Source organism: Alosa pseudoharengus, unplaced genomic scaffold (assembly GCF_046254945.1).
Source record: "Alosa pseudoharengus isolate Yale_2024_CS ecotype anadromous, Long Island Sound unplaced genomic scaffold, YU_APseudo_1.1 YU_APseudo_1.1_scf_17, whole genome shotgun sequence".
Taxonomy (NCBI): domain Eukaryota; kingdom Metazoa; phylum Chordata; class Actinopteri; order Clupeiformes; family Clupeidae; genus Alosa; species Alosa pseudoharengus.
Genome location: NW_027468640.1, coordinates 29,913,312 through 29,935,104, shown reverse-complemented (window position 1 = coordinate 29,935,104; position 21,793 = coordinate 29,913,312). Strand labels below are relative to the sequence as shown.

The following is a 21,793-nucleotide window of genomic DNA, read 5'->3' as shown; positions in this document are numbered from 1 at the left end:
CGCGAGAAAAGTAAATAATATAATTCAATTTAATCATAAATTATACTGAAGGTTTTGCGTCCATCTCCCTACCCATTCCTCTCGGTGCAATACTTCACGAACAGCAGACTAAACAGCAGAATAAACAGCAGACCTTACCGAACACAAAGGTGTAAAGCAGTCCCCTGTACAGTTAGCCGTTCCAGAGTAATCCAGTTTTTCGACATGCATGGATGTCTCAAAATTTGGGCTTTAACTAGGCTAGTTTTACAATGTGTTTAAATTGTTCCACATGATTTCATAACGGGCCAAATACAAAATAAATGTTACAAATATCGCCTAGATATCGGTAAATCAGAGGACAGCTGTGTGTTTGTGAAAGTAGATCACAAAATGCTAAGCATGCATCTAGGCTATTTGAGTTTATTAAAGCTGAACTGTGCTTAAATTGTTTAATACATGATTTCATAACAGGCCAAATATAAAATAAATGTTAAATATAGCCTAGATATCTGTAAATATTAGATGATCAGATGATTTGCAGTTCTATGTAATATTGTCATGTTTCATGTTTTTGTAATGTTTCATACAGTGATGCAGGTCTACTGCAGTGAATAGGCTATACAACTTTGATCATTTTTATAGCCTACTACTGTATAGGTAACTTTGGCCTTGGTGCCCTAACATGTGGCCTTTGTGCCCTCCACCAAATATGCCTAACTGAAGGCCAAGTGGCCTTGCCCGAATGGTGAAATTCCAAGCCTGGTCTCACTCATTGGATCCAAATAGAAGTAATAGCAAACTCCAAGTAATGTTAGGGTAAGTTAAGCTATAAGCACATAGCCAATTAAACATGAAAAACTGAACGAAACACCTTTTGAAACTATTTCAGCTTGTGTAGGCCTATCAGTGCTTTCTGAACATATTGAACACACTTTTAAAAATACCGTGATAATACCGAAAACCGTGATAATTTTGGTCACTATAACCGTGAGGTTAAATTTTCATACCGTTACATCCCTAGATGGAGGTATGACTACTGTTGGCTTTGCAGTCATGTGTGTAGATATTGTACAGCAGTGGACTCAAAACACAGCCTTGGGGAGCACCAGTGCTGATGGTTAATGAGTCAGACCCCCCACTCTAACCTAACTATCTAATTATATTATTAACCTCTAACTATCTAATTATTATTATTATTATTATTATTATTATTATTCTCCTAGCAATTTGGAAATGTTTTAAAAACCTTTATGATCAACTGACACTACCTTTTGATGACTGATGGTGTTTTCTAGTGAGGAATCATGGGATCAAGACACGTCAATTTCACTCTGTTGGAGAAAATTAATTGAGATAAGCATGCCATATTTTACAGTGAAAATCAGCTAACTATGAATTAATGGATGGATACAGAACTGAAATGATAGTATGGCCATGAAGACAATATTGTGGATTTCACTTTTTTACCAGGACACCTGACTGTCACCGACAGGACTTTTACCTTGAAATGTTCAAAAGATTTCCCGGAAGTCTAATTGACCGGAACTGATGTTTCCCGGTAAATTTGGACTTAGCGCGCAAAGGTAGCAGGAACTGTTTATGTTCCCCTGAAAAAGTTGTAGATAAACAAAAGTACAAGTTCCAAAACCAGCAACTGTAAACGACCGAGCTAATGTTATTCTATTTGTGGCTCATGATAGCTTGGTATAGATAGCTATATAATAGGCTATTTGTTTTGGAGTATCCAGACGAGAACAACCCAGGACCGATGATGGATATCGAGGGTAATTAGCCTACACTATCAACATTTCCATATTTTGTTGTAAATAAACAAACAGCTTTGTTAGGATTCTTTGTTACGCGTGATAGTATAACATTAAATTGACGTGACGGTCATGCAATGACTTAAACTTAGCACTGACTAGCTAGCATACTGTACGTTTGTTTGCCATTGTCTCAGTTGAGACCCAACTAAATCAACAACGTTTACGATAACGTTAAACAATTTAAAGTCTGTACTAAATGTCTCCTGACTTTCGAAAGGCCCTAGATTTCGGAAAAATCTGCATTAAGTGTGATATTGAGGGTATTAAAAAACATTTTTTTTTCATTTGGTATCAGTCAGTATTTCCTCTTAAAATACATCCGTTTATTAATGTTTTCCCTTATTTTGTTGTTCCCAAAACACCTGCAACTACATGCATTTATTCTGTGAATGGGACTTGGTACAATATTGGTACTTTACACATTAAGCTTAAATATCCATAGCATCTATACGTAGCTATTTCCACATACATTTTTATGGTCCTACTAGCTACCCCACATACCATTTCAGTTGCTTGAAAATTACACAGAAATACAAACACGCCTGGTTTTATCCTTATTATTGTCATGGTCATTTGATGTGGAGACTTTACATTAACAAATTATTATATTTCTAGAGAAAATACTGATTGATGGCAGGCGTGTCACAATAAAGGGGTTTTGAGACCCTTAATTTTTTGCATGTTTTTTTCTGAAACTAGGGACTTCTATAAAACCATTGAGACTGTGGTACAAACTTTAAATGATAATGATTGAATAGTACGGGGAACATGTTTGTTTTCCATTCTACAAAGTTTGGTCAGGCTAGGAATAATACCTTTTAAGATATGAATGTCCAAACATGGCCTCCAAGATAAGGCCTTTTAGAGAGTGTTTACAATTAAAGGCGAAAACAATAGAATTGAACAAAAATATTTAGCAGGTTTTAGTTATGGAACTTAAACATTGTGTAGGCAAACTTTGAGGAAAATCGGAGTCGGTACCTTTATATGGCTCTGGGTTTACTATTATACCGGTAATCGTTACATCCCTAATTGAATGGTAGGTCTGCAACGTTGTTAGTGGTAGCCTAACTCTAATCATCCATTGCAGTTTTGACTATGATATGTTGTCAGCTGTACATCGATCGTCCCATTGTCCAAAGCCTCGGTGTTGTGGCGGCTACAGTCCACTGGACCGATCACTTTTCCTTTTACCGGCCCAGTTCCCTGATGGATGTGCCTCCTCATAGGTTCATCTGTCCCCGTCTTCTCCCTTTGTCTTCTGGCCCCGCCTCTACGCCTGATGTCGGCTGCGATGTGGAAGGCGATGTCACAGCAGGACGTGAGCCAGTATGGGAGGCTGGAGGAGTGTATAACCTCTATCTGTCACAGTGTTCCCGGGCTGCTGGACTATAGACACTATGTCAAGCTAGTACTGGGCCTGAGGTCTCGGGTAAGGCACTTTGTGTGTGTGGGTGTGTGTGGTTTTGGCTAGTGGCAAGGATGTGAGTTTATAATGCAGTGCTGTAGTATTGTTTTATTGTAATAATATTATCTGTCATAATGACCAATGCATCTCTCGTCAGGGTGCAATAGGTAGCAGAGTCGGTCTCTAAAATATTTTATTTCGGTCTCTAGTTGATTTTAGAGTTGTGCCGGGACCCTGAAGCGCTTGCCACAACAGCCATCCTCACACATCTAGAAAGGCTACCAGCGCTAGTCCAGTCTGCCCCTAACAGGCCGGTGAGTTGTATGCTTGGCTGGTAGCATTGCTGGTTGCATGCTCTGGGACTATACATACAGCTTTGATTGTTAATTTAACCAGGTTAATTTAACAAGTGTTTATTTTCCTATCAGTTTTTAAATCAATACACTGAGGCCAAAACATTTATGTTCATGTAAATATTCTGAAAGAGATTTGTTTGTGCCTCCTTTTAGAAAAGGGATTTGAAAGTTGAAATGACATTAAGCAACTTCGAGAATTTAGTACAGACCCTCCTTGATGACCCTGAAGAGAGAGAGCTCTTTTACCAGGTGAGACAAGGAAACTCTACCAGTGAAAATAATTGACTTCCCACTGTGACATGCCAACAGTTTTTTTTTTTTTTTGCATCAATTCTTGCAACTGTAGGAAGAGTTTCCCAAACAGTATGGCGCACAATATGACCGAGCCCTGGAGAAACTTATGTGGGAGTTCTTGAGCAGACTGGACCAACTATTACCAGTTCCAGATTTGGCACAGGTATGATGCATACTCAGCAGAGGTTTATAAGGAGCGTTTGTCATCTGTCATTCAAAGAGCAGCACACAAAACAAAGCAGCACACAAAACAAAGATGCACATTATTGGATTTCTGAAAATATTCCATACACCGATATTTTCAAACTCATTTTGGCCGATACAAATTAAACAAAATAATCCTTTAATTTAATTTGAAAAAATCCTTTAAGGGTCTTTCGTGTACTATAATTAGCCTTATACTCTTATTATGATGGACTAGTAGTCGCAGATACGGGCATAAATATTTTTCCAGAATTTATACATTAAGAACTAAAAAAAAAAAAAAAAAATCATTGCAATGTGGTGTACACTATCCCATCTCCCTTGTCATCCCCCCATCACACACACCAAGACCCCTGGCAGTTGGGTTAGCCCCTTGAGCCGTGGATCTGCCCAAGGTTTCTTCCTTAGTAAGGGAGTTTTTCCTTGCCCCTGTTCCTCTTGGGTGCTCCTTGTTGGTGCCCCCCCCCATCCCAATCCTCCCCCACCTTACTTATGCAGCCCTTGCCACTTAATCTACTAAACCCCTCTTCTACTGCACTTTTTACCCCCCCCCCCCCCCTTGGGTACAGTGGAACTGTACCAAGTGTTACTCTTCCAATGGAATGTTTCACCAAATCGTTCAGATGTAAATGTTCCAAGAAAACATGTTTGCCATGAACGTTTGCCACTTGTTTGCCAAATTTGAATGCACCTCTGTATTTTTAAGCATTGTGTAGTGTGTTTCGCTTTGTTGTCGCTTTAAAATTCTTCCATTAAAGGGCCTTTGTGTCAGCTCACCCTATAAGCTTTAGGAAACTGCCTGCCTCAGAGGCTGCTCTGTGTTGTGTGTCTCAGACGGTGTCGTGGCTGGCGAATGCCCCGGCGGTCCTCGACGAGTGTGCCAAGTCCGCTACTCCGCCTCAGCTCCTCAGAAACCTCCTGCAGCATGAGCTTGTCCTCGGTCATACTGGCCCAGGGGGTAGGTGCAGCTATGCCTGTGTCAGCACAACACCACTATGCACCAGTGCTTCACCATTATCTAGGATGTTTAGTCTGTGGATATGGCTGTGTTGAGAAATAATATTATACAGTATGTGATAATTACGGTATTAAATGAGTAACTTGAAAAAACTATGAAATGGTTTATGATTTGTCTTTCAACTTGTCTTACTTATTAGCTTTTGGGTTTGCCTCACCTTTTCTGTAAATGACAAACTTGTTGTTGTTGTTGTTGTTGTTAGTATCCATACCTCCCCGCTCAGGAGATGATGTCTACTCAACGTCCCTGCCTCCCTCTGGCCATATCCAAGAAACTCATCAGCCAGGATCTGACCAAACTGCCGGCCGTTCAGTTCCATCGCCGCCAAGGTCCTATCAACAACAACAGAGGCAAACCAGTTCACCCATCGACCCTGTGATTGGCTCCATATCGTTGATGGACATCCAGTCAGCTGTAGCATGTGCCGGGCTCGGAGAGAAGGGTTGTCACCCTGAGCTCACCTCAGATTGTGATGTGGAACCTGACGCACCAGCCCAAGGCTTCACCAACATCAGACAGAAAACTCATTCAAGACCTGCCGAGGCTGCTGGGGAAGAGGAGGAACATGTCCGGAGCGAGAATGACCGTGTCCGGAGTGAGAATGACCCCATCAGAGTCCATGACTGTAGAGTGGTCCGGAAGAGGGGAAGACCACGAAAGGGAAATGCGCTGATAGACCAGGCTGACGGGGCAGCGATGGAGAGGACAGAGAAAATGGTCACTAGCGCGATGACCCAAGAAGAGGACAGGACGTCTCTACTGCCCTCCTGTTTGAAACGTCAGCCGAGAGTGGTCCTCCGGCGAGTGGACGAGACAAAGGTCACGAAGCAGAGAGATGGTGGGATCGCAGACATCACACAGAAAAGGGATGTCTCGATTTTGACCTCATGCACGAGGCGCCAGCTGAGGGTGGTCATCCGGCGGCTAGACATGTCGTCTCCTGCCATTCAGGTACTCTTAAAACGACCTCTAGTAGCCGTGCCTGAATGCCAAACGCAGAGTCCTTCCACAAAAACAAAAGGACATGTGACTGTGAAGAAGAGGAAGAGAAAGACGAAGAGAGTGGGCCGCCGGTCATCTTCCGAAAAGACATTGCTGGGCTCAGAAAATAAAGAGTAAGGCTGAAGTTGTGTCTTAACGTAAGGCTTTGGCAGTGAGCACGTAGTATTTTCAAATCCTGCTCCTGCTTGTCTTGTTGGATGACACTAGGGTTTGGCTTATATATGACCTAAATAACTTAGATTTACATTGAGGAGAGTAAATCCAAAATCGTTTCTGATGTTTTGTAACGAAGTTTCCAAATTACACTTCAGAAAATGCCTTTAAGTCAATACACATATGTAAACAAACAGATCATGAGGTTTACCAGGACACCAATAGTGAAAATGATTATAAAATATATTAGAGAAATTATGGTTTCTGTGTTAAAAATCGGACTAATCACATACAGACTAATCTATTACAGTAAATTAATCATGGTAGGGTATAAATGCTGTATTTGTACATGTTTTGACCAAAAACAGGCATTGCTGTGGGTTACCAGGTGTAGGATGAAGACATATGATACTAAATCCATGTTATGTGCAACCACTAAACCAACTGTTTCGGAGATGTTATTGATTTTTTACATATATAGTTAGGTAGACACCAATGTTTTAAACGTATATGTTTTAATATCTTCATGTTCTAAAAGCCTTTTAATGTAATTAATATAACTTGCTTGAAGTGATTTAAAATATGCCAATAAATGGGTTATTTTGTAATCCTCAGGAACATTGAAGGACTCCAAATCATTTCCCAAAGGACAAATAGCCCAGGTGACCATTCACTCTGCAGTTACATTTGTTCCTTTCTGACATCTGGTGTGCGTTTCAGATCGCAAACATAGGGCGAAGGTTTGCAAGCAGGTTTCTGTTTGCCCTGAGTTTCTGGCGAACACTTGCAAACAGTCTGAGGAGGTAGTTCTCTGCAAACATACAGTGGAGCTGGGCGAAGTGTTACTCTTCCAATGGAATGTTTCACGAAATCGTTCAGATGTAACTGTTCTAAGAAAACATGTTTGCCATGAACGTTCGCCACTGTTTGCCAAATTTGAATGCACCTCTGTATTTGAAGCATCTTGCTGCATAAGTAAGGTGTCATTTCAGTATGAGTACTCAAGGCCTTGGTGGTTTTTACCACCATTTGGGCTTCAGTTTTTTTTTTTTAAGTAAAGCTTCCTCTTTCTTCAGGTTGTTTTTGTAGTTGTTTTTTTTTTGGTTTCATGTAATACTCTCAGGGTTCCTCTTTCCTCAGGTTGCTTTTGTAGTTGTTTTTTTAGTAGCATGTAATACTCTCAGGGTTCCCCAGGTCATATGTTGGGGATCTGCTCAGCAGGTGTTTTTGCAAGATTGTTTGTAAGGTTGTTTAGAACTGTTGTTTAGCTAAGCTAAGTAGCCAATGCAGCTACATACAGAGGCAAATATGTCTTCTGTAGAAGGACAATCAATCCAGATCTAAATAATGCCTTACACTGGCCCACCAACCTCAACTGAATCCCTCCCTCCCTTTTCCTAGTTAGGGCACTGGCAGCTGCTGAATCTGGAGAGGAAATGGTCGCCGATTCAGAGGATGAATCCCCAAACAGTTTCAGGGTAATGGCAAAACAAAGCAGATGTGACCTACCATAAGTGCAATGGTGAACATAACACAGTACCTCAGTGACTCAGATACAGTGCTACACACAGTACAGCTTTACCGCGTATTACCTGACAACTAGTCCATCAACCTGATAATTGTTACTTCCTGAGTTTGTTTTCATGTGTCTTGTTTTCAGCTGTTCCTGAAACGTTACTACAGGACAAAGCACAACACCTTTGTACCAACGCTAGAGGAGTTTGTGATGCCGCGTCGACGTGATCTGTCTCCTGGCACAGGACAAAGGCAGTGACCCGTACTGAAAGGGTAACAATTTCCTCTGCAGATGGACTCCGATGATTAAGCTCTCTCACTAATCAGCATTAATCTGGAGAGCTGAATCTCAGGGCTCTCATGGCTAAGAACTGATGGCTGGCTGTTTTTTATATATGCATTATGCTATTATGCTTTTTACGGAGCCCTTGAAGGACCATGGTGGGAATTATATATTAGAGGTTAAAGTTTATTTTTAGAGCTCCTTTTGCATTCCCTTGCAATATCTTTGCATTCCCTCCTAAGTTTTGCACTGCCTTGCAATAGTTTTCCATTCCTTTGCAAATCAATTGCGGGGGAACGCAAAACTGATTGCGAGGGAACACAATAGAAGCTCGAAAGAATAAATACCCACCCCATTAAAAAATATATATATTTCCACCATGGTCCTTCGACGGCTCCGTAGCTTTCAAACCTCGTCACTTCCGCACTTCTTTAGCTATGTTACTTCCTACGTAACTTGTATTTTTTACTGATACGACTGTCTTCTTGCATCTACACACTATGTATTTGACTTCCTACAAATCCCTACTTTTGAAATCCTAAACTACCTAAATTACTTTAATATAATAATGAGTAAATAAAGTCTTTCCTTATTTATTTATTTTTTTGATTTGCATTGTTCATTGTTCAGATTAATCTAATTTTAATCTAATTAATCTAATTTTTAACACATTCAACTGCGTTGAAGTGCAGGAATACCTTGTGCTACATTGTGGAATTTGGTCCACATGAATCTTACTTCCTCGTTAAGCATGTACATTATTTCAATTCAACAAAACAAGTGGAGCAGTTTATTAGTTTGTCATTTTCTGTGCAGAGGACAGATTTGTTTTTTGAACAGACTGTTACAAACAGTACGATTATTGATAATATCACAGGCAGAATCATACTTAGGTTGATTTGGTAACTTTCAGAAATGTTTTGGATTCAAAAATCAACTCGAGTGAAAAGTGATCAACCACATAGACCCAGTGTGTGGAAAAACATTTCCCTGAAATGCTCTAGATAGCCATCGTAATCTTGTCTCGAGTGGCTCCATGTCCACCTGGTGGAGTGGTCACCACTAATAAGGCAGTATGCAGCATCCCAAATCTGTTATGTAGACCACCCCCTTGGTAACACAAAGCTACACTTAAAGGAGACTGTACTAGATTAATCTGATCAGAAATAATTTGCGCTGTTTTTCATCACACATGCACACACACACACACACACTTTTAGAGTCTACAGCTCATTCCTCCAGTGACTGTTATGGTTTCCCCAGTGATATAGGCAGCGTCATCGGAACAGAGGAAGGCGATGACTCCACCAATGTCTTTTGGCTCCCCTAGTCTGTAGGTACAAAACAGGCGAACAGTCACACAGTACAATCAAAACACCACTTTGACCTGGAGAATGACCGATGGCTGTGCCATTTTGATAATTCACCTTTTAATGGCCAGTTGCTTTTTGAATTCATCCACGAGGTCTTCACTCTGCCACAGCTAGAACATATTGAAAAAGGGTATGATGGGTTATAAATCTTTAAGGCCAGTTTATAGTCCAGTTCTGGACATTAATGTTACCACGATCCGAATGTAAACAGACACACACCATGGCCATGGCAACACACAATAGAACAAACTCAAACTCCATTAGAACTTGATAGCCGATAAGAGAATGCGACAATGCGATAACATTTTTTGATGTATGCGACAAGCTTCGGGACACCCCAGCAGCTTTTTACGTCATATTTTGTTGAGTGACACTTGTCGCCTATACTATAAATTCAGGGTTCCCACTGGTCATGAAATTTCTGGAATATCATGGAATTTTGGAAAGTCTATTCCAGACATGGAAAGTCACTGAATTTTATCATTTTTGGGGCAAAGTCATGGAATATCAGGGAATTTTGTTGTAGCAGTTTGACATTTACTAGCCAAAATACATTAATACAAATATTTCCATGGAGAATTTGTGTATATCTGGTTATTTGCTTTACTGCTTCCTTGAGTATTCCAACTTTGTTTATTCAATGCCCATTTATTCATCTCCCACTTTAAAAAGTACAATATTCTTGAACGCTATACGTTAGTAAGTATAGTATAGTAAGTCATGAATTTTTTTTTTTTTTGTCAGGGAAAACTCATGGAATTTTACATTTGACTAAGAGTGGAAACCCTGCAAATAGTTTTTTTAGGTGACTGAAAATATATATATTGTGTAGGCAGACACACGGGATATAACAAGAATGACTATGTGAGGGAGTTAGGCTGGTAAACGCTACTGGAATCCTTACCGCAGAGCTGAAGCGTGTCTTAATGATGCCTGGTGCCACACAGTTGACCCGGATGTTGCTGTGTGCCAGTTCAGGTGCCAAAGCCCGTGTTAAACCCAGCAAGGCCGTCTTACTCACACTGTATGGGCCCAAAGCCTGATCAAAATAAAATATTTTAAATATTATTCACTTTCATTTTCCATTTCCCCTGAGAATGTAGTTATGGAGAACCACATAGTCATGCATTTCTTTGCCCCTTGGTGTTGATGGATGATTCAACATGGTGGACAAATAATGTAAGCGGTATTCAAATCATATGAATGAATGACAGCATTGAACACTTCGTTCCTAAAATAATTTCCAGAATACACTAACCTGCATTGGCTGGTACCCGGCGACTGATGACACAAACACAACAGATCCTCCCCTATGAGTGTTGAGCCAATAACAGAAAGCGATGAAAATGGTAACAATTTAAAAGTACAGCACTCAACTATGTATGTAGATGTACAGTATGTATGTATGTATCTATATATCTATCTATCTATCTATCTATATATAGATATGTGCTTGTGCTCTGCATATTTTCCTACAATCTCACCCTCTTTTCTCCATGTGGGGTGCCACTAGTTTGGTCATCAGGAAAGCAGCTTTCACATTTATATCCAGGATCTATTATATAGATATTAAAAGACATACATTAGTCTTTACAGCACTATTCCCTTTATTCCACAACTGCAGGCAAATCCATGTTTTCTTTTCAGGACATTTCATGGTAATACTTGAACAGCCGTTTATGTGGTAGCCAATGTACATATGGGTGTACACTGTAGAGGGTGTGTTTGGATAAAATACTCAGAACCTGGAGATCAGTCAGGGTCATCATCCATACCTTATCCCAGACAGCATCTGTTGAGTCCATGATATTTCCAAAAAATGGATTGACGGCTGCGTTGTTGACCAAGATGTCCACACCCCCACATTGCTCCACTGTCTTGACAAGAAAAGCACATCTTGCATTATATTTTCCAGTAGGTATGAGTTCTCTGTTCTTATGCTAGTTGAGACAGTGGAGAAGCCTTACCAGTTGCACCAGCTTCTCTCTCTCCTCGCTCTTGCCAACATTGCATGTGGTGCCAGTGACCTGGATGTTCTTGCTGCGCAGTAGGGACACTGCCTTGTCCACGTTTTCCTGGCGACGGCTGCTCACAACGACATGCACTCCCCTTTGACCCAAGGCCTCTGCTGCAGCCAGACCGATTCTGATGGGGCAAGACAAGAGGTGTGTTGGAGAGGGATTCTGTAAAACATTATTTGAACAAATAGCAATTATTTGTTTGACATTATTTGTTGCCAAATAGCAACTTGGGCAGAATGTCCACATTTTAATGGATTGAGCATATCTATCACTAATCAGAATAATAATAAATTAAAAAAAACGAGAGGCTAATATTACTATGTATCATGTATAGGACATCCAATTTACAGTATATGCATATGTATGTGATTGATTACAGTACATGTGCAGAGTAAACAGTATTAATAAACAATGTCACTTGTATACCCATCTGTGGATGCAGTTACTATGGCTGTTTTTCCTGCTAAGCTGCTGTGTGACATGGTTCTTCGACAGACACTGACAGGGTTCGTCAGCAGGCACTTGGTCAAAGACCTTAGCATACCCTGCAAACAAGCAAACACAAAGTGACGCGAATAACATCGAGTTTACCTACGTGAGATATGATTGGCCAAATACAAGTTTCTTAGTGACAGAATAATGGTATGAGCACTTACTGGGGCAAAGGTGACTACAAAGCGCGAAATGTTAAAGCCTAGGTTAACACTGCAGCCACTTAACATTTACTTGCTAACTGCAAACCCCAAAACTATTAGAGAAATTCTAGATAGCTTGTGGACATTCGTTATGAATGAGAGACTAGTTATTACCAGGCATCAACCAGTTTTCATTAAACACGTTACCCAGGCGACTTTTCACCTAGCCCCCTAAATCCTGAGTCCCTAAATCATGATAGCCTGTTTAGAAAAATGGAAGATTGCAAATTCACCTCTTTCTAAACTGTCAAGGCCCAGGTACCGTACAGTCTCGGGATTCGGTTGTGCACCCTTAACTTTCAAGGTGCAAGCCACTAGCGCATTGATTGAACACAAGTACACAACACGAACTCTCCGGACATTGAAAGCGAGACACAAGCCAGCCTTTTTTTATATATATATCGTCAGAATAAAAGTCACTAAATATCTGCAACCAGTGCCTGTCTGCAGCGTAACCATTCAAGATTGGAACAAGTGGACATTTGCTTTTATTTGGCCAACTGCACATTGCTTTATTTGTCAACGTACTGATGTAGTGAATCTTTTTAAGACGTTATAAAATGAGGGTCATTGTATAAATTATTTGAATGATTTTGATTAATGAGTTTGCCTATGTCCCCTAGCAAAGTGTTTCTCAAACTTTTTCAGACCAAGGGCCATAACCAAATATAGCTGCAAGCAGCAATGAGGGGGCCAAGCAGTAAGTTCAGCAGGCAAGGATTGCCAGGTAACTCAATGTGGTTAGCCTAGAAATCTAGACGCCCCTCCCCCCCATTTGCTGCCAGTGCTAGTCTAGCAACTCTCCGGTTGGCTTGTGAGCTCCAGAAATCGAAACTTAATCAGGCCAAAGAAATCGTGTATAGAGTCCTTAGGTGGGCTTAACATAATGATTGATGGCAGAGTTGCAACGGTTTGGTTTGAATTCCCTGCTACTTGAAAACAAATAAGATGGATGTTGCTGCTGGCGAACAGTGTGACACGAGTTAAGCTTTTATTAAGTTGGCAAACGTTTGAACTAGCCACTAGCTCCAATGGTGGGAAATGCATGGGACTCATAGCGCTGCCGCTGTCCTATTGCGTGCAGAGGGAATTTGAAAGACAACTGATTATCCCACCCCTCGGACTGAGCACTGCGAACGGTGAGTCCCAGACCCTACATAAGCACTGATAAGGCATGGTCTAAAGATGGTCTGTGCCAATTTTGGTCAAAATCAGATGCAATTTGTGACCTGTGAAAACTTTTTAGTGTTTTTGATTAAATCCAATATGGTGGCCGAATCAATTACAATGACATCACAAGTTGGCTTGGGTCGGCCTAAGGAACTCCAACAGTATAGATCCCACTAGTGCATTTTAATTCTAAGCACAACAGCAGCATATTTCTTAATTGCAGCGCCTCCTAGAGGTCAAAGGTCATCAACATTTTTTAGCTTCCTCCTGATTGGGTCCGTAGTCTATATACTACGTTTGGTTATGATACATGAAAGGGTTGCTGAGATATGCAAATTTCGATTGGCTGTTACGGGCGAACGGTTATATTTCCGAAGACAAAAAGTAACGCATTAATGAAGCATGGTCTGTATGATGTCTGTGAAGTTTGGTGTCGATCGGACAAAACTTATGACCTGTGAAAACTTAAGTGGTTTTGATGAAATCCGAAATGGCGGAAAATCCATCATGGCCGAAAATGACGTCATAGGGTGTGTTGAACTGGGCTTGGTCCAACGATTCCAACAATACCTCATTTTTGACAATCGGGTCAAAAGTTACGTGCGTGAACACACGTCCAACTTTGGCCTGTTGGTGGCGCTAGAGCAGTGTTTTTTTTAACCTTTTTTGTGCCACGGCACACTTTTGACACTTAAAATGTCCCACGGCACACTAACATCCTGTGTGAAGAAAAAATAAACATACCATAGCCTAAAATTTCAAATAATACACAGATATGGCCTTATTATGGCTTCTATGCAAGACCTGCTCAATAAAACAAGTGCCCTCTGTTTCATTTGTAGGTGACTATATCTAATGCAGTATGATTCTGTGAATACTGGATATGGGGCCTCCGTTGTACAATGCCTGCATACCACAAATAGTGCAATCATACAATCAATGAGAGCATGTGGTTATAAATTATTTGATGAAACAGTTGCTTTTCTGGACCAGTGAGTGACATTTTGGTTCATTTTCTGCAGCACACCTGATGATCTCTCATGGCACACTAGTGTGCCTCGGCACAGTGGTTGAAAAACACTGCCCTAGAGCACTCGAGGCTCCATCATGAAACTTGGTGAAATTAATCATGAGCCTGTCCCCATTCAGTGTGCCAAATTTCACAACTTTTTACCAGACGGTTCTATGGGCTGCCATAAACTTCAATGGCATAGGAAAGATGTTAAATAATAATAGGAAAAGCTAGAAACACAATGGGTGCCTGCGCTGCTTGGCCCCCAATAAAACAAAAACTCACGGACCACAAGAAGAGTAGACCTACTTCAGTAGAATATTATACAATAGGCCACATTGTTTATTGTGTCAGAGGATTCATAGCATTTAACCTGGCATAGCTTACATAGGCAGTGTTGCAGAACTGCAAACAACTCATCTAATTTATATTTTACCACATACTCGCGGATAGCTTGCGGACCACCAGTGGCCACCAGTGACCACACTTTGAGAAACACTGCTCTAGCAGACTCAGACTGGCATGTATACAGGAAACTGACGACACAGTTAAAGTTACACGCTGCATTTAATTAAAATACCTTTTTAAAAATCATAGTACAAAATATATACATTCCACACACAGGATTACAGAAACCAATTACATTGTATAATTGTCAAAGATCATTATGTAAAGGGGGGGAAAAACAGAAACAATGTTGTACAAAATAAAGCATTTACAAACACATGTGACTCTTGACCTGAGATCTAGATTTTCTTCCATTGCAAAAACAAATGTCCTTTCCCTCTTATCATATATATTAAAAACTTCCTATAACCAGAAAGGAGTAACATGCCATAGTCACACCATTAGCCACAGATGACTTGCCTCATAATTCTGTGTAATTTAGAAAATCATCAGATATTTAAAATTAGAGAAGATACTCCGATAACAGGCATTATATCCAATTCATAATTATGATACAATAGGCCTCAATGAAATCCACCTAATTTTGTTCACCATTCCCCAAACCACCAGTTTAATCTTCCAGCTCCTCCATTGAAAGGGTTATCAGGTCAGAAAAGAAACTCCCCTCATTGTCTCCCCCTCCAAAAATGAACAACTGTTTTGGAGACTCATCTGTATCTTTAATTGGTTCCTCGTCCATTGAGTCCTGTAAAACACACACACACACATCTTAATACATGGCCAGGAAAGAATCAAGCACTCAAATAGATTAGGCAATTCCTGATATGAATTTGAAGGACCTCTTCAATATTGCTAATATTATTATTGAATTAATAATATCATCCAAAGAATTTTCTGGTATTATTTAACAACTGTAAGAAGACATCAATGGAAATTAGACCGTTACCAAATGGTCGAAACAGACCAGAAAAAGAAATATATATACCTGTGAGCCTGCTGTGGTCATGTTGATGATGGAATGTCCAGCCCGTGGGACTGAAATGAGCTGGGGGTGAACTACAGTGGTCCAGCTGCTAGTCTCTGCAAAACAAACACCACCCCAACTTAGGACATGTCACTGAAACACACAAACACTTCCAAAAGGCTGGATGTATGACCGCACTGGTCACTTGGACATCCATAGACTGGATACAAATATTCAAGTTGCCACTACACAGTACTTATTCAGTTAGCCCCACTAAGCTAGTGTTGTACAACAAATATTGCCCAACAGTTAGGTTGCTAGTTTATGCTTGGTAGGAAGTAGAAGCCAAGACAGCTTCATCATCATCATCATCATCATCATCATCTATTTGGATGCAGCCCACCTACCCGCTTTTTATTTTTTTTTTAGCAGTACTCAGTTTGCCTCGACAGCTCCGTACCTGTATTGAAGATGAAGGTGTCGCTCAGGGCATTGTTGCCGTTGTAGCCTCCGTGCACCAGGAACCGCGAGTCAGAGAGAAGAGCGCAGCCGTGCCAGCTGGAACACAGCAGGGGTCAGGCAAGGTCAGGCCACATGGTCAAACAAGTGGAACTAACTTTTTTTTTCTAGTTTACTTGAAGAGATGCCTGTGTGCATAGAAAGGGTGCCTGACCAGGCTGCTCTTCCTTTGCTCCACACTTACTGATTTTGTTATCTGTACAAAACCGTACCCAAATACTTTGAGCTAATCATATTAAGAACAACCTGCTAAAACAGAACGCTTTCAGTAATTTTTTTACAACTTTTTTTGTAATATGTATTATATTGTTGGCAGGTACTCTATATTGAGTGGTACACTTGATGACTCTGGGTAGATGGCACAGCTGCTGGTTAAGGTAATAGGCAATTAAGAAAAAGAAAAAAAGAAAGAAAAGCCTGTTCACCTTCTTGGAGAAGGGGGCGTTCCACTTGTTTTCACAGCAGAAAACTCCATCAAGCCTGATATTGGGCAAAACAGAGGTTTTACATTTGATGTTATGCATCCCCAGGCACAACAACCAGCCTCCAAAAAACTCAACATGCTCTGCTGAGAAGATGGTACGTTGATTGATTATTTATTCATTCATTCATTTATTCATTCGACAGATGGCTGCTTTCAAAGCAATCTACAAGTGAGGCACTTTACAACCCATTTCCCACTGGTATATTTAATTGAAAATAAGCTTCAGTGCCATGACACAAGTTATGTAAAGGCGTAGTTGAAAACTTTCCAAAGTGAATAGGAATGCAAAGTGTTTTTCCCTTGTTTTCTCTTCACCGATATTAGAACCATGATGAAATCTTACCCAGGTCCAACATGTACATGTCATTGAAACACACAGGAGTGTCCCATCCACCAAAGATGAAGATTTTTCCTTCAACAACACATGCGGAGTGTCTGTAGAGAAATTACATAAGATGAGACTCCAATCACTAATACTCCTTATGTAACAATCCATTTTTCATCTTTTGTTCTTCTAAACACATAGGCCAAATGAAGTCATCATAACTTCTAGCATTGTGCTTCACAACCAACCTCTCACAACTGATATTTCTCAAAGGAATTGTCTATATTAATCAATCCTTTTGGCTTATAGAAATACTCATGAATTACTGGGCCTGTGTTGGCGTCACCTCCTGTGGTAGCTTACCCTGATCGAGGCGCGGGCTTGTCTCCGTTGACGATGGGCTGGTACCAGATGGCCATCTCGGGGTTGAAGATGTAGATGGAGTCGCTGCAGCCATCTGGCTGAGGGTGGGGGCGAGGGAACACCCCGCCGAACACAAACAGCTCCCCTCGGAACAGGCTACAGCTGTGGTAGGCTAGTGGGGGCACCTTACCCTGAGCCTGGGAGGAGGAAATGGAGCTCATCATGTTTATGTTTAGAGTTTTTAGAAGACGCTTTTGTCCAAAGCTACTTACAAGGACATCAATGAATATCGCATTAACATTAAAATTAACAGTTAACATAACATTAAAATTAACAGTAAAGTCCTATAGCCTAAATAAAATGACCAACAATGGACTAAATACAATTATACAGAATAACACCATCCATCAACAAATACATGGATATAAACATTTTTCATTACCTCTTCGTGTTGATGCATATTGAAGAAAAAATATTTCCTATAAATATTATAGACATTCAACATTTTGAAGTAAAGTATGCAGGGAATTATGTTACTTTCCTAAGTAATGGTAAAACAACAAGAAATTGGAGATCACTCCACTTGTAGTGCCTTCAGCTACGCTAAAACCTGGAGCATTGTGGTGGTAAGTCTGCTTGCTCTCACCTCCACCATAGTCCAGCGCCAGCTCTGGGTGTCCAGGATGTGCATGTCGTTGAACCACTTTTTGCTCTTGGAGCCACCGAAAACAAAGATGCGCTTGGACTCGGGGTCGTAGGTGGCTGTGTGGCCGATCCTGGCTTCGGGCGTGGGCCCTTCGGCTAGAGTCTCAGCGGGCACCCAGGACTGGTCCTCTGGAGAAAGATGATCACACCAGCGTTAGGTCAGATGGCTTAGCTTGCACTGCACTGCCCAGCAGTGCTGTTTCAAAATCACACAATTTTTGCATCAGGAACAATGTCAGAAAAACACAGGACAGGTGTTAAAACTCCTTGTGCTACAGGTAGGAGGTTTCCCACAGTGTCCAATCAACAGCCAAGCCTATTAAAACATTACCCAACATGATGCAAAATACAAGCAGTGTACATACTCAGGACCACCGCGAAAGATCATCTTAAAAATATACATCTAGTTCAGACTTCAAATGTTGAAAAATAACACAAGTGGAGATAGAAACATGCAAAGTGCAATTATAAGAGGGTAGCTGACCTGTACATAGCTTCCACATAGGATCTTTGCAGAACTGCATCTTTGCACCTTGTCCACCAATCAGAATGGCTGTCTGAGGATCGATGGGGCAGAGACTCTGACCCCAGCGACCTGAAGGACAGTCCAGGGGGGCTGCACAGAGACACAAAATGGCATCACATTGAGCAACAATACTGCTTTAATACTGCTTTACAATTGAGCACCGAAGCATTAGTATATAACAGAAACACAAAGCAGGTCCTTTGCCTTAAAATAATAGCTTCAAACTAATTCTGATGCTGCACTGACGTATAATACAGACAACGACGTCCATTGCCAGTAGGTACCCACTATGCAACGCTGTTGATCAGGTAGGATCATGACCTTTTTAGACCTTTTTTGTACTAACTGGGTATGGCCTTAGTGCTAAATGCCATTGAATATTGACAAAAAGTGGCATAGATATCAAATTTATCATCATGCTTTAAAAAACACTTAAAAAAGTAATAATTAAATCAGCTTACACATACACATACTGTATGCATGTGAGAGAGAAGCTGAAAGCACACCTGATTGGGTGGGAGTTTTGGCCTGTCTACCCCTGGGCTTGGCGATAGGGGGTGTGCGGGTGCTGGCCTGGGTGGTAGCCGGCTGCTCGTCCTTCTGGAGGAAGAGACGTGTCTGGTTGTTGCGGGGGGTGTTCCGGCCCTTCCGGTGCGGAGTGGTCTTCTCCGAGGCCTGGCTGTTGGGGCACGTGTTCTCCTGGTTGGCCGTTTCCTGCTCTGGCTCTGGTGCGCTTCTTTTCCTCTTGCCAGGGCCCTCTCGCATCACTGGAGGCGCAACCGGGCACTTTGGGGGCAAGTTAAAAGCACATTAAACATCTGGGCCATTCTTTGAAAATCTCTTCATAGCTTATATTGCACGTGTAAACTAATCAATGCAGAGATTAACGCAATAACGCGTGCCACCTATAGGTACATTACCTCTGGTGTGAACTCTTTCTTTGTCAGGTCTGGTATCAGCAGATCACCTACAGCCTACACAAATAACGAATATGAGATGTCAGTGTTTCACAACAGCGTAAAAAAATGTATGTCAAAAAGTATGCTTTAATCACACTCACCATCATTTCACTGTCAAGTTTAACAGAGAGCGTTGCCCCACTGGACCAAATGCAATCTTCCCAGTACTCCCAGCAAAGAGACCTTTCAAAGAAACAACCCCTGATTAGCCTTCACAGAGGAAAAGTTGTTATATGAAAAATATATAAATTAAAAAACATTACAAACTCACTTATTCTTTGGGGTCAGTTTGCCAGATATGATGGGATTCGACTTTGTGTCACTTAATTCAACAGTGACACTAGAGTGTTTACCCCAGAGCCCCTTAGTGAACAGCACCACCTGTTGTACAAATGCGGGTATTGCAATAGGTTTATGCCCGGGTTCTGTGGGACTAAAAAGACAAAAAGATTACTTTAAAAAAGATAAGTTATTGCTGCGTATTATGTCAGTGTTAACCTTTAAGTACGATAGAATAATTAAAGCCTACATTATATACTTTTGGCGTAGGCACAAGTGCAATCCATACATTTGATGTAGGCTATTCAACGCTAAACAAATTAGGAATAAGATTCGCGCCTGCCCTGGATAATAAAATAATTTGCCTCGGCACAAAAAGACAGCATAATTAGGTCTACGTTCACGTTGCAAGCGTATGGAGATGCCGCGTAGATATATTGTTATTGCGTAGATTGCATAGACCTCGACGCCTGACAATAATAGGCTCGTCAGTGTGCTTATTTCAGTAAAAACAGACATGCAAATGTAAATGAATGCACAACCTTAGAGTATCGTTAGAATGTTCACAGATTAATACCATACATTTATACACGGGTTGCGAAGTGATCTTACCCCAGAATTTCACGGGGTGGTTCATCTACTCCAAAAACCGCGTAGATACTTAGTTCCTCCATGTTGTCTAATCTGCGATAAATACCTGCAGTCTTAACCCAATTGAACCCAGACTGACAGGCTAATCTTTTATATGTACGTCAACCCTCGCTAATATTGCTATTTTATAAGAAGCTGTACGCAGTTGAAGTAGTCTGTCTACTACCTTACTGCACAAATACAAATTGCGCGCCACGACCAACACTAACAAGGAAGGCGGGGTGTTGGTTTGACGAATCAAAACTCGTAGCTGGCTTAGCCAACCAGGGAAGCTGAACTAGGCGGAACTTTCGAAACTCCGAAAGCGCCCTGATCCTTACATCATCTTTTAGCCTACTGTCTATGAGATCCTTCCAGGTATGATTAGGCATAATCAAACTCCTCAAAGGCTAAGTTACAACGTTACTCAGCATTTCAGTCAGTAATGGCGCAAAACTAGTAATTAGACAGCAACCTTTGCTTTCATTTCGTTGTCGTGATTGTATGTGTCCGTGTATCACCTGAAATGTAATGACTATTTACATGTAGGCTACTGAAATGGCTGTAGCAAGCATGAGACATTTGATCCGATACATCTGTCAACAACTTGCAATAACTTCAGGCAAGATAGCAATACATTAGGCCATTATTAGGCCTAAATGATCATAATTTAAGCAGTGCAAACTTTTCAGTTAAAGACTGAAAATGCCAGAATTAGTGAAAGCAGTTCACAAAATGATGTGTTTAGATGTTGTGGCTGGTTGTCTGCTCAGAACACAGACAGCCTAGTCATAAAGGAAATTCAGCTTTTTAGATAGGGAAAGTCAGGCAATTTGACATGTGACTGGGAATCCTGATAGCAGCCAATTCTGATGTAAAAAAAAAAAAAACTTGACTTAATCCTTCACAGATGAACCACTTAAGGTGAGTGTACAAAATATTTAATATATTAGCCTACACATTTTTGCTAAGAAATATCCAGTTGAATAAACATCTTTTGGATATTGATCTTAATGCCCAATCAAACAAATGAGGAAAAATACAACCTTTAAGGACACCAGTTTTCTTTGTGAATGAATAATCGTAAATAAATAAATGTTATAAATAAAACAAATAAAATACAGGGTGCATACGTATACCCCCCTATGTTAAATTCCCATAGAGGCAGGCATATTTTTATTTTTTAAGGCCAGTTATATGCATCCTGATAAAGTTCCCTTGGCCTTTGAAATTGGTGTGTATTTCAGTTAGCCTATTAGCTGGTTTGATGCTCATTGAGCTCAATGCAAATCAATGCTCAATGCATTGATGTCTTCTTC

General features: G+C 40.8%; 3 protein-coding genes across 4 annotated transcripts; 1 reads left to right on the top strand and 2 right to left on the bottom strand.

The window, feature by feature from the left end:
* Window positions 1-1,547: 1,547 nt before the first annotated feature.
* tinf2 (TERF1 (TRF1)-interacting nuclear factor 2) lies at window positions 1,548-8,641 on the top strand. 2 transcript variants are annotated; one of them, XM_076289240.1, is made up of 10 exons: window positions 1,548-1,766; window positions 3,038-3,240; window positions 3,426-3,530; window positions 3,726-3,821; window positions 3,919-4,029; window positions 4,905-5,028; window positions 5,291-6,203; window positions 6,859-6,905; window positions 7,645-7,721; window positions 7,904-8,641. In XM_076289240.1, exons 1-10 carry the CDS (start codon window positions 1,751-1,753, stop codon window positions 8,015-8,017), a joined length of 1,806 nt encoding a protein of 601 aa, XP_076145355.1. In that variant the 5' UTR covers window positions 1,548-1,750; the 3' UTR covers window positions 8,018-8,641. The 2 variants fall into 2 exon arrangements, with proteins under 2 accessions (XP_076145355.1, XP_076145356.1); XM_076289241.1 differs by having other exon boundaries at window positions 3,011-3,240.
* A 167-nt stretch (window positions 8,642-8,808) lies between these two features.
* dhrs4 (dehydrogenase/reductase (SDR family) member 4) lies at window positions 8,809-12,477 on the bottom strand. Its single transcript, XM_076289242.1, has 9 exons — window positions 12,364-12,477; window positions 11,862-11,980; window positions 11,382-11,559; window positions 11,190-11,291; window positions 10,899-10,969; window positions 10,673-10,724; window positions 10,319-10,453; window positions 9,469-9,524; window positions 8,809-9,372 (listed from the first exon to the last, which is right to left on the bottom strand). The coding sequence occupies exons 2-9, from the start codon at window positions 11,975-11,977 to the stop codon at window positions 9,258-9,260; spliced, it is 825 nt and encodes a 274-aa protein (XP_076145357.1). The 5' UTR covers window positions 11,978-11,980; window positions 12,364-12,477; the 3' UTR covers window positions 8,809-9,257.
* A 2,246-nt stretch (window positions 12,478-14,723) lies between these two features.
* On the bottom strand, window positions 14,724-20,680 carry krcp (kelch repeat-containing protein). The gene is made up of 13 exons (XM_076289767.1): window positions 20,457-20,680; window positions 19,837-19,998; window positions 19,667-19,748; window positions 19,527-19,580; window positions 19,113-19,392; window positions 18,565-18,696; window positions 18,022-18,209; window positions 17,376-17,572; window positions 17,031-17,122; window positions 16,629-16,683; window positions 16,145-16,242; window positions 15,706-15,800; window positions 14,724-15,465 (listed from the first exon to the last, which is right to left on the bottom strand). Exons 1-13 carry the CDS (start codon window positions 20,516-20,518, stop codon window positions 15,331-15,333), a joined length of 1,632 nt encoding a protein of 543 aa, XP_076145882.1. The 5' UTR covers window positions 20,519-20,680; the 3' UTR covers window positions 14,724-15,330.
* Between the last annotated feature and the right edge of the window lie 1,113 nt (window positions 20,681-21,793).